Raw genomic sequence first — 16610 nt, 5'->3', positions numbered from 1 at the left:
CTTCATCTCTTGATCCTTCTTCCATAGATCTTGGATATTTCACTGACCAATAATGTTAGCAGTAGACATTAATGTAGGTATCCTTACTTTACATGTACAAGAGGGGCCAAAATATTTTTCATTGGCAAAAACTTGGAAAATCAAACACAGATTCCAATGGAAATTAATACCAAATCTTTATTGACTCTATTAACAGAAAATAAACTCAATCATCAGGTGAATAATGGCAGTAATACTAATATCCATTTGTAATTACAAAGTAAAGATAACAGTTAAACTGTCATTACATTATGCATTTTCTTAAATCCTGAAACAATCAGCAACTTGGTAGCAGCCAAAAGTACCTGATTCATTACAGCAGTAGTGGGAAGCTGTGCAGACTAACCAAATTCCATTCTACTTTGCACATTTTATCACATTAATATCACTGAAATCAGTATGCATTTTACAATCTCTACTGCTCAGACCAGATGTACTTTAGAAGAAAATCCAAGAAACAGTAGTAGAGCTCTCTTAAGAAATGCTACATAGCCAACATTCTTGAGAATCACAGAGGATGATATTGTGTGAAAGAGGAAAAACAGCTGTTACTCTGAAGAGTAAGTGCTATAGGAGAGTCAGATTCTAAATATGAGGAAGTTTTAGGAATACATCCTCAATTTTTTCACTTATATTTTACATTTTATGAATATGCAAGAGGAATATATGACAAAAATATAAATTTAGAACAATTTTTTAGTAAAATAAAGCCTCCATGTGATAAGTGTCATAGATTAATCAGCATCATTCACCACTCCAACCCATCCAAGTACTTATGATGGTATTATATAACCTGCAACCGAAGGTGTATTTGATTTGGTGAAATAGTGTAGTGCCAATTGGTGAGTAAATTAGACCAGGTATGCCTGAGGAAAATAAAAGTACTATACAGACATTAAACTTAATGATGAAAAAGAATATTTAGCAACATGGGAAATTGTCTACAATATACTGCTAAGCAAAAAGAAGGTTTCCATACAGCATGTAGATTATCCACTTTATATTAATGTATATACATGTACAGACATGGGTAAGAAGACTGGAAGTATGTGTCAAAAGGTAAACCATATTGTGAGATTATAAGGAGTTTTTGTTTATCTCTTCAGATATTGTTATAAGACTTTCAGAGATTTATACAATGAAAATCTATTTTGTAATTAAAATTTTTATTTGTAAAACTAAGGCAAGTTGTAGTGGGGAGGGGAGGGGAGGGGAGGGTCAGGAATAAAATGCTTCTGGGCCCACATCTAATGGGGCAGAAAGGATCGGCATTGCAACAAATGGGAACGATTTTTTATACTGCAATGCATGCAATATCAAAAAGAATGATGGCAGAATTCATTCTTGCATGCAAAGGTTATTCACTTACCCTCCCTGCTGTGTCAGGCATTGTTCCAGGAGCTAAGGTTAAAGCAGTAAATAAAACAGACAAAAATCCTTGCCCTCAGGAAGCAGAATTTGATGTGTGTGAGACAAGACAACAAGAATAAGCAAATAATAGTGTACATTAGTTTTTAGAAGTAAAGAGCAAGATAAGACAGGAAGAAAAAAACGGAATTTTGAAGAACAGGTGACAAATTTAAGTAGGATCAGGAGGGGAATATTTTCAAGAGGAGAGGAAGCAGTCATGTTTGATATTTGGGGAATATCAAAAGTGGGATATTACTCAAATATCAAAAGTGGGAATGCAGCTACAAGGAGCAAAGAAAGGATGTCATTGTTAAGAAAGTCAAGAGAAATGGAGAGCAGATGGAAATAAAGTCAGAGAGGAAAGGAGAGAGGGGATTATCAGATTTTATAGGTCAGTGCTGTTGAATAGAAAAATAAAGTGAGCCACATATGTAATTTAAATTTTTCTAGTTGCCTCATTAAAAAAGTAGAAACATTAAATGAATACATTAAAAATATTTCAACCTGTACATAATTTGAAAAGTACTAATAAGATGTAATACTTTTTTATTTTAAAAATAATTGTATATTTATAGCAGTTTTAGTGAGAAAAAGGTACATAGATCATTTTTTTTTACCAAACCTTTGGGATTTGATGTGTATTGTACACTTACAGTGCATCTCACTTCTACTTACATCATTTCAGGTGCTCAGTAGCCACATGTGATGGTGCCTACCATTTTGGACTGCACAGATCTAGAACCTTGTAGAATGCTGTAATTGCTTTGGCTTTTTCTGTGGATGAACTGGGAAGCAATATCAGAAGATTTTTGTTTGTTTCTCTGTTTTTTATTTTATTAATCCTCACCCCAGGCTTTTTTTTTAATATTGATTTTTATAGAGAGTGGAAGGGAGGGGAAGAGACAGAGAGAGAAACATTGATGAGAGAGAGAGAGACATCGATTGGTTGCTTCCAGTACATGCCCAGACCAGGGCTGGGGATTAAGCCTGCAACCAAGGCATGTGCCCTTGACTGAAATCAAACCCGGGACCCTTCAATCCATGGGCCAACACTCTAACCACTGAGCAAGACCAGCCAGGGCAGCAATAGAAGAGTTTTGAGTATAACAGTGCTATAGTATGACTTGGGTTCAAAGTATCTGCTGTGCTGAAAATAGAGATGAGAATGGCTCCTCAAGTGCCCCAGAAAAGACTTTGGACAAACTCTCATTAAAGAGCAAAACTGAATATAGATGAGCACGAACCCAATAACTGGATCTGGTTTGGGGAATGAGTGTGACTGTAGTTCTATCAACGCACTGTCTTATTCCCAGACGTAGGGCACTCTATGTTTCAAGACCAAGGTAGACCATTATCTTCTCTGGTATATCTCCTATGCCTTGCCCAAGAAATAACTCATCCTCCTACAATAGTGCATCATAGTCCTCTGTCTATATGCTTGTTTCCTCTCATGGACTGTGAGATCCTCAGGACAAGGTACATAATATATCTATCCTTAATCCTAATGCCACTAAAGATCCTAGAAGTTAGTGAGCCTTCAATAAATATTTGTTAACTTGAAGCCAAAAAAAATTAGCTAAACATCTCCCAAATAAAAATAACCTAAATGTCTACCAACTGAGATATACTATCTAATAAAGAGGGGATATGCTAATTGACTGCCCCACCCTCAAAGATGGCAGCACCCACAGCCAATAAGGAGGGTATATGCTAATTGACTGCCACACCCTCAAAGATGGCAGTGCCCACAGCCAATAAGGAGGATATATGCTAATTGACTGCCATGCCCTCAAATATGGCAGTGCCCAGTCCCCTCAGCCCCGCCAGGGTGGCAGGCATGTGGCAAGGCTGGGCCCGCCCCCAGGCAGGCCTTGCTGCACACACACTTCTGGAGTCTCTCAGTCTCCTCAGCGCCCCAGCCTCCCAGGGCCAGCCCAAAGCACAGGCAAGCCTCGGATGGTGGCTGCCCAGCTGCCCAGGGCCGACCTGAGTTGCAGGCAAGCCTCAGATGACAGTTGCACAGCTGCCTAGGGCCGCCCGAGGCTCATGTAACCTGTACTGGCTAGCCGAGGCTTGTGCTGCAGGCAGTGGCAGCAGCAGAGGTTTGATGGGGCATCTCCTTCTCCTGATCGCCAGGTTGCCTCCTGCCCCTGAGGGCTCCCAGACTGTGAGAGGGGGCAGGCCGGGCCGAGGGACCACCCCCCTCCAGTTCATGAATTTTCATGCACCAGGCCTCTAGTATTTATATATTTATACAATTCAATACTATACAGTTGGGATAATAAACAAATTAAACTACACACAACATGAATGATTATTGTAAACTGTATGTTGAATGAAAGAGACAAGATACAAGAGTATATACCATATGATTCCATATTCATAATGTTTATTATAGACAAATTAATCATAGTAGACAAGATACTGATTACACTTGGAGGTAGCAACTGTGAGGGGCAAGAGAGGGCTTCTGAGCTTCTCAAAACATTCTTTTTCTTTTTTTTCTGGCCATTTGGTGTATTCAATTTTAAAAACTACATTAAGTTATAGTTATATATGTGCAAATAATTGGAGTATATTATACTCAAATTAAAAGCTTACACACAAGATAACAAAAGATAACAAAACCAAAAAAAATGTAAATTATTTTAAGTGAAGATAATTTCTCTCAGCTGTAAAAGTGCTACCATTCAGGATAAAAGAATAAAATTATGGCCAATTGAATAACATACAATACATGCATCTTTATAATTAAAAATTTCCACTAGTACAGCATATGTTAAGTATTTCAAATCAGTTTTCCTCTGTCTTCAAACAGGATTGTGAGTCATAATTTGGAAAACATGTTAACATAATAATTTAGTATTTTTATTTTAATTCCCTTGTTTTTACTTTTGCCCTACATTTTTCCATAAAGGTGTATTTTCAGCATATTTGTCTTAATTTGTTTATACAACTTCATATTACATATTTACTCTTGTGCAGTGATTCTCAACCAAGAGCAATTTTGTCCCTCAGGTGATATTTGGCAAATGCCTAGACATTCTTAGTTGTCACAGTTTGGGAAAAGGCCAGGGATAGATACAGGTAAACCTCCTACAATGCACAGAATAATGCCTAACAACTGATAATTATATATCCCTAAATTTCAGTAGTAAGGAGGTTGGGAAACACTGCTCATGAATTCAATAATGTTGTTGGAATCTTAAAATTATACTTTTTATTGGCCAATTTAATCTCATAGTTTACAGATTTTTGAGATATTAAACTGCTTTGCTTAAAGTGAATGAAGTTTTTCTATTAAAATTTATTGTTGAAAGTATTATAGATGTCCTCCTTTTCCCCCCATTAGTCCCCCTCCTCCCCAGGCCTTCACCACACTATCATTTGTGTCCATGGGTTATGCATACACTAGTATGTGTATAAATTATTAGGTTTATCACTTCCCGCTCACCTCCCCCCCCTTCCCTCTGAAATACATAAGTCTTTTGCATGCTTCCATGTCTAGATTCCAAATATAAGTGAGATTGTGTGACATTTGTCTTAATTTGTTTATTTTCTCAACTGTATAGTATTGAATTGTATAAATAGATAAATATATCTCAGCTGGTAGACATTTCGATTGCTTTCATTTGGGGGATGTTTAGCTAATTTTTTATTTTTTATTTTTTGCTTTAAGTTAACAAATATTTATTGAGGGTTTATTAACCTCCAGGAACTGTACTGGCATTAGGATTAATGATAGATATGTTATGTACCTTGGAGACAACATGGAGGGACCTGGAGAGTATTATGCTAAGAGAATGAATTTTCTTTAAAAATTGTATTAACATCTTTTAAATTGTTTATATGCTTAAAAGTGTGTGCCCTGGAGTTTCTGTTGTTGTTTATTTTTTTTTTTTATTTTTTTAAGGAAAGTTTGAGGAAGATGTTGTTTGTAACAATTTTATTCTTTTTTTCTCCAGGCTAGAAGAACAAAAGAATATCTTATCAGAATTTCAAAGAGATTTAAATGAATTTATTTTCTGGTTGGAAGAAGTGGATAACATTACAACTATTGCACCTGAACCTGGAAATGAGCAGCAGCTAAAAGAAAAACTTGAACAAGTCAAGGTAATTTTCTTTTCTAAAGTCCTCCAGGCCTACTTATATAAAGAATCTATTAATCTATTTTAATGCTTTTAATCATTGATTTTCTACCCATTATGTTATTGGTAGCTCCACACTACTTTTTTGCACTTTAACTTTAACTTTTTTTAAACTTTATTTTGTCTTAACCCAGTTTTTTCCAATCTGTGGTATTTTTTAAAATGTGTGTGTATATCTATACATACATATATATGTAAACTGCAGAGCAGTATTTTAAACTAATTTGAAATTAATTTTATACTTATTGTAGAAATCCATAGCTCCAAATTATTTTAAAAACTGGAAAGAATCTTTATAGAAATTTCTTAGGGAAGATCTTAATTGCCAAACCAATCCCACTACTGAAGACGCTAGTTAAAAGTGTTCAATTTGCCTGGAATAATGTTTTGTTTTGATTTGTTTGGGAGGGGTGGTGTTGGTTCACATTCTAATACTGGTTGAATAATGTTCACATTATTAATAATGTTCACATTCTATATATAATAATGTTCACATTCTAATACTGGTTGAATAATGGACATCCAGTTTATTGAGGTTGTTTTTCATACCTTCCCCTTGTTATGTCTGCTTATCACTGATTACTTCACCTGGCTGACTGCCATGCTCTAATTGTGCAGTTGGATTAACTGTCATGGTTTAGTTTTAGGAAAGAAACTCTATTAGATCTGCTTTACTTTAAATCTTGAAGGGAGTGTGAAAGGGAAGGGGAAATTAACATTAATCATCCCCTATTCTGTGCTAAGTATCACATGAACTTATATCTGCTATTTTATTTAATCTTTATATCACTTTCAAAATGGTTCCTATTATCCTCATTTTGCAAAATTACAAGAGCAAAGGGGCATGGAATTGCTCCTTTTATCAATGATTCATTTGGTTTGAACATGCAAATTAGACTCCCTTGTCAACCACGAATTTCTGTGAAACAACAAACTTATACCTGAACAGAAGATAAAGTATAAAAATTATTCCTTAATTCAGGAAACAAATACTGAGCACCTTTTACACTATGTCAGATATTGCACTAGGTGTTTGAGATTCAAAAATAAAAAGTTTTGAATCAATACTTCATGTGAGTATGGTTATTTCATAGAAAAATGAACTCAATCTGTTCTTGAAAATTCATCTTTCCTAAATGTATTCAGTGTCATATATAGCAATATAATTGATAACTCATTTCAAAGACATATTTAGCAGCATTCATTTGTTAATAAATACGCATTGGTTTTTCTTTTCTCCTTATACAATCTGGATCGGTACTGTCCAATAGAAATTTTTGCAATGATGGAAATGTTTTACATTATCTGTTTCAGTAACCAATGGCTGTATATGCCTTTGAGTGCTTGGAAGGTAGCTAGCATGACTGAGGAACTGAGTTTCTTTTTCATTGAACTTTACTTCATTTAAATTTAAATAGCATCATATGGCTACTGGTTCTGTATTGAACACTGAAGCTCTAGATGACACAAATAAATAAAATACAGTTATTAAAACCATCATGGATTTTTACTATTAGGTCTTGGAAAAAGGCATTTATAATGTGATGCTGAATGAATAAGAGAAATTCATGAATGTGGAAGAGTGGAAAATAAGGTTTCATGAATGAAACTTCCCAAGTTTGAATCACAGCGCTATTCTTCCTACTTTTTTTTGTTCTTGGATCTGGTACTTTGCCTCTCTGTCTCAGTTTCCTTCTATATAAGATGAAGATAATAGGATCTCCCTCATGGAATTATTATATAAAAATTAACTGAGATAATATACGTGAAGAATTCAGCACAGTGCTTGGTACTTGGTATGTTCTCGGTGTCAGTTATTTCTTAGCATGCTATAGCATGGAAGCTTAATGCCTGAGAGTATGAGGAATTTATCCAGATTGTTCTATTTTTGATAGAGATGTGTTTTCATACTCTTAACTCTGTTTGGGGTATTATTTTAGAGCTGATACCACATGACATTTTTCTCTTGGGAAAACACACACACACACACACACACACACACACACACACACAAAACAAACAAACAAACAAAAAAAACCTCTGAAGGATAAGATATCCTGATCCTTTCTAGGTTTAACTACTTGAGAGTGAGTGTTTCAGTCTATCAGCTCTGTGGAAAACTGTTGGTATTTGAGGTACCAGAGGGCCTTTGGACACCTTGTTTCGTTTTGATAGATTAATCAATAGAGGCAAAGACAAGGTAGTTGGCATTGTGCTGTAATTCATTTTTAAAGTTGTTGCATTTGTCTGTTTTAGTTACTCGTGGAAGAGCTGCCCCTGCGCCAGGGAATTCTAAAACAATTAAATGAAACAGGAGGAACAGTGCTTGTCAGTGCTCCCATAAGCCCAGAAGAGCAAGATAAACTTGAAAAGAAGCTCAAGCAGACAAATCTTCAGTGGATAAAGGTGAGACATTAACCATCTCCCCTGTCACATGTGTTAAATGTTGAAAGTGTTTGTATTTGATTTGTTTCATGGTTGTTTTATGGGTGGGGTATGGCTGGGGGGGCTTATATGTAGATTATTTTGTTGTTTTTTAACCTGACCAGTGATTTTGACCACATGATTTTTTCTAGATGGAAATAATGGTGATGGTGGGTGATGGTACATTAATGACTAAATGCCAAAATATACAACATTATTACTTTGCATGAATTATTATAAAGAATGGGACTAGACGAAACCGGTTTGGCTCAGTGGATAGAGCGTCGGTCTGCGGACTGAAGGGTCCCAGGTTCGATTCCGGTCAAGGGCATCTACCTTGGCTGCGGGCACATCCCCAGTGGGGGGTGTGCAGGAGGGGGTGTGCAGGAGGCAGCTGGTCGATGTCTCTCTCTCATCGATGTTTCTGGCTCTCTATCCCTCTCCCTTCCTCTCTGTAAAAAATCAATAAAATATATTTAATAATAAAAAAAAAGAATGGGACTAGAAAACGGATGAACTAATTAATTCAGTGTTCAGGAGTATAGTAATAGTATTTAAACAAGGTGGCGGTGGTCCACTTCAACATGTTCCATAAATCAAAATTACTTGCCTTCACTTATAGCATGGACTTAATCAGCGCTAAATGGATACTAACTTCCAAAAGGTGTTTTGTTTTGTTTGCTTATTTATTTATTTACTAGAGCAGTGGTTGGCAAACCATGGCTTGTGAGCCACATGCGGCTTGCGAGCCGCTGTTTGCCGCTCTGTTGACTAATGAGTTTGCCAACCACTGTCATATACTACCCTTTACCTCTTTGCACACAATATGCCACAATTGCCTAATCCTCACAGCTTCCAACTACACGGTAACATTTAGTCTAGTCCAGTGGTCGGCAAACTCATTAGTCAACAGAGCGGCAAACCGCTGTACTAGAGGCCCTGTGCATGAAATTCGTGCACTTGGGGGGGGGCAGGGGTTCCTCAGCCCAGCCTACACCCTCTCCAATCTGGTACCCTTGTGGGATTGGGCCTAAACTGGCAGTCGGACATCCCTCTCATAATCAGGGACCGCTGGCTCCTAACCACTCACCTGTCTACCTGTCTGATTGCCCCTAACCACTCTGCCTGCCTGCCTGATCAACCCTAACCCCTCTGCCTGCTGGCCTGATCATCCCTTCCACCTCCCCTGCCAACCTGATGGCCCCTAACCACCCTCCCTTGCCGGCCTGATGGCCCCTAACTGCCCTCCCTTGCCAGCCTGATTGCCCCTAACCGCCTCTGCCTTGGCCCCCACCACCATGGCTTTGTCCAGAAAGAGGACCAGACAACTGGAAGATGTCCGATCTATCAGGTATAATTAGCATATTACCCTTTTATTAGCATAGACTAGAGGCCCAGTGCACGGCATTCACGCACTCACCAGGGGGTGGGGGGGTGTTCCCTCAGTCTGGCCTGCACCCTTTCGTAGTCCAGGAGCCCTCAGGGGATGTCCAACTGACGGCTTAGGCCTGTTCCGCTAAGCCAGCAGTTGGACATCCTTAGCACTGCTGCAGAGGCAAGAGAGGCTCCTGCCACTGCCACTATGTTCGCCAGCCTGACTTCTGGCTAAGCGGTGCTCCCCCTGTGGTAGTGCACTGACCACCAGGGGTTAGCTACTGCATTGAGCATCTGCCCCCAGGTAGTCAGTGTGCGTCATAGCAACTGGTTGTTCCACTGTTTGGTCGATTTGCATATTACCCTTTTATTACATAGGATTATTTAATTACTTACTTAGTTACTTACTTAACTTGTAAGTCTTTTTTCTTTCTACCTCAGATAGTTTTTAAATCAAATATTTAATATGTTTATCAAAGTAATACATACTTACTCTTTAAAAACAAGTAGCACATATGAATGAATGTATGATGAAAAGCAGCATCAATTAATTTACCACCATTTATGGAAAGACAATCCTTTACCTATGATACTGCTGTGGCAACTTTGTTAAGTCAAGTAAACATGAATGTGTGAATCTGCTTCTGGATTCTCTATTCTCTTGCATTACATCTATCCAACTACTACCACACTGGCTTAACCCTTTGCACTCACTTGCTTTTTTCTCAATTCCTTTATTCTACTCGGGATTTAATTTTTTAAATACCCCAGATTTTACAAAGCGCAGCAGTAGAATAAAAAACTGGAGTTTCTTTTCATACAAACTTATTTATTTGGATTTTTTTATATTTCAAATTATTGATACATTCAAAGAGTAATTTGCACTCGACATCCGAGTGCAAAAGGTTAATAACCATCATTTTTAAACAGTTTTATTGAGATACTAGAGGCCCGGTGCACAGGATTCGTGCACTGGTGGGGGCGTGGCCTTCAGGGATTGGCCCACTGTGGGAGCGCTGCTCATCCCTGTTAGCCAAGAGGCTGCAGTGGGAGCAGCCACTCATCCCGGTCAGCTGAGCAGCTGTGGACCCGCCCACTGAGTGGCTGCTCCTGCTGTGGAGAGCAGCTGCTCATCCTGGTCAGCCCAGTGGTGCTCCCACTGTGGGAGTGCACTGACCACCAGGGGGCAGCTCCTGCATTGAGCGTCTACGCCCTGGTGGTCATTGCTCATCATTGTGACTGGTCGACCGGTCGTTCTGGTTGTTACGCTGTTCAGTCACTGGGCTTTTTATTATATAGGATAATTCACATTCCATACAATTCACTCATTGTAAAGTATACAATTTAATGGTTTGGGTTTATTTATTTTTTAAATTGTGGCCAAATATATATAACATTTATCATTTTAATGATTTTAAGTGTATAATTCAGTGTCATTTATTACATTCACAATGTGCAAACATCACCTTCATCTTTTTCCATAACTTTTTCATCACCCTAAACCAAAATTCTGTAATCATTAAGCAAGAATCCCCCATCACCTACCCGTTCAGCCAACTCTCAAAGTAATATTTAACCTATTTTCTGTCTCTATGAATGTAACTATTGCATATATTTCATATTAGTGGACACATATATGCTATTTGTCCCTTCATATCTAGATTATTTCACTTAACATAATGTTGTCAAGGCTCATCCATGTTGTACCATGTATCAGAACTTTGTTGATTTTAAAGTTTTTATTTTTATTTTTAGAGAGAGAGGAAGGAGAGGAGAGAGAGAGAGAGACATTGATGTGAAAGTGAAATATCAATCTGCTGCTTCCTGCACACCCCCTTCCAGGGACTGAGCCCGTAACCTGGGATGTACTCTGACCTGGAATCAGACAGACAACCTTTTGGTGTACAGGACAATGCCCAACCAACTGAGCCACACCACACACCAGCCAGGGACAATTGTTTTATTTTAAAAATTGGGACATAATAATGTAAATCCTCCAACTTTGTTCTTCTTAGTCCAGATTGCCTTTGCTCTTTTTGGTTGTTTGGTTTACCAAATAAATTTTACAACCAAGTTGTCAATTTTTATTAAAGCTTGCCAGGATATTAATTGGAATTTTGTTGAATTTGTAGATCAGTTAACATATTTACAATGTTGGTTCATCTAATCTTACATCCTTCCATTTTTTTAAGTCTTCTATCATATATTTTCAGTAATATTAAGCAGTTTTCAGTCCAGAGGACCTGCACATGTTTTATTAGATTGGATCCCAGACATTTGACATTGTGATCCTTTTATAAATGGGATTCATTTTTAATTTTATTTTCTATTTGTTGTTGATATATAAAATATAGCAGATTTTTGTATATTAAGAACATAACCAGTATCCTTGCTAAATTCACCTATTGATATTAATAGTTTATAGAATCTTATGTATTTACTTTATGTGCATCATCATGTCATCAGTAGAGGTAGTTTCTTGCTTTTCAACCCGTATGATTTTAAATTTTTTGTATAGATTTGGACCTCCAAAATAATGTTTAATGGAAGTGGTGATAATTGATGGAAAGCTTTCATTAATTTATCTTTAAATGTGATATCAGTTGTATGACTTTCTGTAGATCATCTTAATCAGATTAAGAAATTTTTCCTCATTCCCAGTTTATCAAGTTTTTATTAGAATAGGTATTGAACATATTCAAATGCTTCTGGGCATTTATTAAAATGATTATATTATTTTTCTCCTTTTTATGAATGTGGTAAATTATAGCTATTGGTTTTGGAATGTGAAACTATTCAGGAATTACTGAATAAATCCTATTGGCCACTATGTCTTGTACTTTTTTATAGACCTTTGGATTCAATTTTTTAATATGTTGGTTAGGATTTTTATATCTTTGTTAATGACAGAAAATGGTTAGTATTTTTTTGTAATATGCTCTTAAGCATTGATAGCAATGTTAGACAAGTCTTATAAAATAAGTTGAGAGGTAATCTTTCTCTTTTTTGGAAAAATGACATTATCTCTTCCTAAGATTTTTTGAAGAATTAAATTGGAAAGTCATCTAGCCATGGAGTTACTTTTATGGTAATTTTTTGATAATTGGTTTAATTTCTTTGATAGATACAGGGGATGATTAGAATTTTCATGTTTTGTGTGTTTCAGCTTTTATAAGTTACTACAGGCCTGGTGCACAAATTCATTCATCAGTGGGGTCCCTCGGCCTGGCCTGTGGGATTGGGCTGAATCCTGCTCTCTGACATCCCCCAAGGGGTACCAGATTGTGAGAGGGCACAGGCCAGGCTGTGGGACCCCACCAGTGCACTATCAGGGCCAGGGAGGGACATAGGAGGTTGGCCAGCCGGTAGGGACCATGGGAGGGCTCCATGGCATGTCCAGCCTATCTCACTGAGTCCCGATCAGCCAGACCCCAGCAGCAAGCTCACCTACTGGTCAGTGCATCTTCCCCCTGGTGGTCAGTGCATGTCATGGCTACTGGTTGATCGGTCAACTGTCTGCCCCCTGGTGGTCAGTGCACATCATAGCGAGCAGTTGAGTGGCCTTAGCATATCACTAGCATATTATGCTTTGATTGGTTGAACAGACGACCAGACACTTAGCATATTAGGCTTTTATTATATAGGATATCTTCCAAGAAATTTGTCGGTTTCCTTATCATTTTCTTTTTTGGAGCTATATACTTTGTTCATACAGCTAGTGATCATTAATATATTTATATGTAAGAATGAGAAAATAGAAAGATGGAGAGGCTTAGCTACCTGGGTGGATCTTGTTGACTGGGATATTTTACTCTATGTACTAAGACAAAGAGCTGACTCTCTTGTTGAAAGATACCTTCAAATTCTATAATGCAGTGGGCTTTATTTTGAGGTACCCACAACAACTGCTGAGGTTCTTTCTAGATACCATTTTCATTTTTTGAGATAAGAACCACACACTTTTTGTTTTGATTTATGTTTATTTTTAATTATAGGTTAAGTGCTAAAGGAAGACCCTTCATTTGGGTGGCAATTTTGAGCTAAGTACAAATTTCCATCTACGGACTTTCAGTACCCCAATTTTAACCTGCCTCTTAGCCGAGGAGGTCAGATTCCCTCTGTACTCTAAGGCTACTTCTCCCTTACTTTATATGTCCCCATATGTACTTTCCCCAGATATGCTTTTGACCCTCCAAGGATATTTTGAAACCTCTCATCTACTTTTGACCCCAATTTTACTGCCCTATTGGGCATATTTAATACCTGCTAACTTTGTTCTGTTCAAAATATAAGGTAAATTGTAATCCTTTAAAGCAGTAATAAAGCCAAACCAAGAAGATATTGCAGAACTGTAATTTTCATGTAACATGAAATGGCTTTTATGAAAAATGGCACAATTGCCTCTAAAGAATTGCTTGTTATTCATCAGCAACCAACAAAACTGAGAGGTATGAAGAAGGTATATTGAGAAAAGTTTCTGTACATAGATGATTTGAAAAGAAAATAATAGACACTGTATTTTGGATTGTGTCAGGTTATTTATTATATTTTTAAATTGATGATGCTGAAGTTCTTGTAACAGATCATTTACATGACTGATCAAATATTTATGAAATGAAAAAGTACCAATTCTTTCACATTAAAACCAAAATGTGTGTTTAGATCTCTATAATTCAAGCAACAATGTATTTGGGGAAAAATCCCTTTTCATGCTTTTACATATGAACACTAACTTTCAATTATGTGAATAATTGGAATAAAACATTTTAAGTTGAATTTTTCCTACCTAAAATGTAAAGTTTCTTGTTTTAAATATTTCAAAACAGCCATGTAAATATACACACACATGCATATAGAGAAAATCTTTTTTTCTTAGTAATTGAATTTTGTAGCCATATAATGATACAAATAAATGCATTCCTCATATGAAGAGAACGAGGAAAGATACCACAAAATGCTTCACCATACCTCAATACATTTAAATATTAAAAACGGAACAAAATTTATAATTCTAGGAAATGTCAGAGAACTATGTAAAACACACAATAGTAGCTTTGTGAATAGTGACACATGAGCCAAGGTTTTATGTGTTCTGCAATAGCATAAAAAGTAAGCTTTTTATGACAGAAAATTAAAACCAAAGCTGTGAACACAATCTTGTGTAAACATATAATTAGATCATCCATAATATATGCATTCCATTCTATAATTATAATTTTAATGCTATGCTTTTGCCACCAAATGTCTTAGAATCTTATTCATTAGACATATTAAGAATTATTTAATTGTTTCTTCTCAATCTTTATGCCCCCTATCCCTGTTGGTTTAAATTTAAGGATAGAAAACAAATGATCAGTACCAGATTTAGATCAGTACTCAAGTCAGTATTAAAAAAAAATAAGGAAAGATGGTCAAGGCGATCAAGAAACGGTCTAGATAATCATTAATCCTCAAATACTGAGTCATTAGTAAGAGAAGAAATAATGGGATCCCCTCCCCTGTATTCTCCAGCCAAATGCTAGAGTGTGTTCTAACATTGTACTAGTGTGTAATGGTTGCTGAAATACAAATATGCTAATTCCTTAACACACAGTGCCTATGAAAATGATCTATCACAATTTCTAGTTGCAGGGGCTTTTCTCCATGGCTAAATCTAATATGCTAGATAATGTATATTTACCCAATTTACCAATTACTTTGGCAGCTTTATGTTTCGTTTCTAAAAGGAAAAACAGCAATTGGGGTTAATGTAGCCATATATTTAAGAGAGTAGTGGACACTAAAATGGGTACATTGCAAAACTATTAATGTGACAGCCTGGGTAGCCACTCTTTATAATCGAGATAGGAAATGTTGCTTTAAAGTTGAATGCAGACCTTGGTTTAAATTTTTTTATTATTAATATTTTTTCTTTATTGATTAAGGTATTACATATGTGTCCTTATTGCCCCATTGCCCCCACCCCCCTCTTATGCCATCACACCCCTGTTGTCTGTGTCCATTGGTTAGGCTTATTTATATACATGCATACAAGTCCTTTGGTTTATCTCTCCCCCTTACCCCCTGCCTCCCCTACCTTCCCTCTGGTTTAAATTTATGGCTAACTCTAGATAAGTGTCATGAAGCGATACTCTCATTTTTGTCTAATACGTATCTTCACCTTTATAGTCTTTAACAATAATACTCTTAAGATCCACAGAGTGGGAATATTATTAAAGATAGCCTCTGTGTTTTACTCTGAGTCTCACTCTATGATTTTCATATACATGTCTGATTCTGCGTTGTTTTCAAAATTTATCAATCATTGTATTTGTACTTTCTCTGGACGTGTGTGTATGTATGTGTGTGTGTATGAGAGAGAGAGAGAGATTCTCCCTCCCTTCCTGCCTCTCCCCATCACTTTCACTCTCTTCCTTTTTCTCCATTATGTGTGTCTTTGCCTATTAATTGGCATCTTCCTATGTCTATAATGAATCTACTTTCCTATATGCATATATGTTAGTTTATTTTTCTGCTTAGGTAGTTTATGTGACACATTGTTTCCTACTCTCTCTCTTTCTCTGATACTTTAGCGTTTAATCCCTTTTCACCCTTTTCTAACATTTACACGTTAATGTGTAGGTATTTTTCAGATACCATTATTTACAACCAAAATATGTTTTTTATTACTGTTTACATTCAATATTATTTTGTATTAATTTCAGGTGTACATCACAATGGTCAGACAATCGTACACTTCACAAAGTTTCATCACTTTTCATTTTTGAATCAGGTTGTATACTTGCTGTACTTAATTGAAAAGATGGAAAGATGCAACATTTACTTTGTGGACTCATCGGATTAAACTGATGAAAGAAGCATAATGAAGCTACATTACTCCCACATCTTCTAGATTAGAACACTAAGTCCTAAAAAGGTTATGTGACATATTTGAGAACACACTATACTCTATTTAATATAAAAACTATTTCAAAATAGGTTTTTAAGAAACTTTTTATTGAAGCTCATAATTTTTTTTCTGTAGATAATATGCTAGAAACAAAGAAAAACACGGTTTTCCATTTCATCCTATTGCTCCTTTAAAAGTAAAAACTGGGATTTCTTTTCATTTAATAAAACTATATGAGAGTTTTTGTTTTGCTTTTTGCCCATATTGGAAAACTGCACGCTATATTTTCAAGTAATTTTCCAAAACTTTCTTTATTTAAATAGAAC

The 16610-nt window shown here is 36.5% G+C and overlaps 1 protein-coding gene across 2 annotated transcripts in view; it reads left to right on the top strand.

Moving 5' to 3' along the window:
* DMD (dystrophin) overlaps positions 1 to 16610 on the top strand; it is a 1914059-nt gene that overhangs the window by 1023518 nt on the left and 873931 nt on the right. For both annotated transcript variants that reach the window (XM_054720874.1, XM_028129748.2), the window contains exons 41-42: positions 5415 to 5562; positions 7854 to 8003. In XM_054720874.1, coding sequence (XP_054576849.1) covers positions 5415 to 5562; positions 7854 to 8003 — 298 coding nt within the window. The remainder of the gene's footprint in view (positions 1 to 5414; positions 5563 to 7853; positions 8004 to 16610) is intronic.

The sequence above is a fragment of the Eptesicus fuscus genome, chromosome 1 (genome assembly GCF_027574615.1).
Source record: "Eptesicus fuscus isolate TK198812 chromosome 1, DD_ASM_mEF_20220401, whole genome shotgun sequence".
NCBI lineage: Eukaryota > Metazoa > Chordata > Mammalia > Chiroptera > Vespertilionidae > Eptesicus > Eptesicus fuscus.
This window is presented reverse-complemented; position numbering and strand designations above follow the sequence as displayed.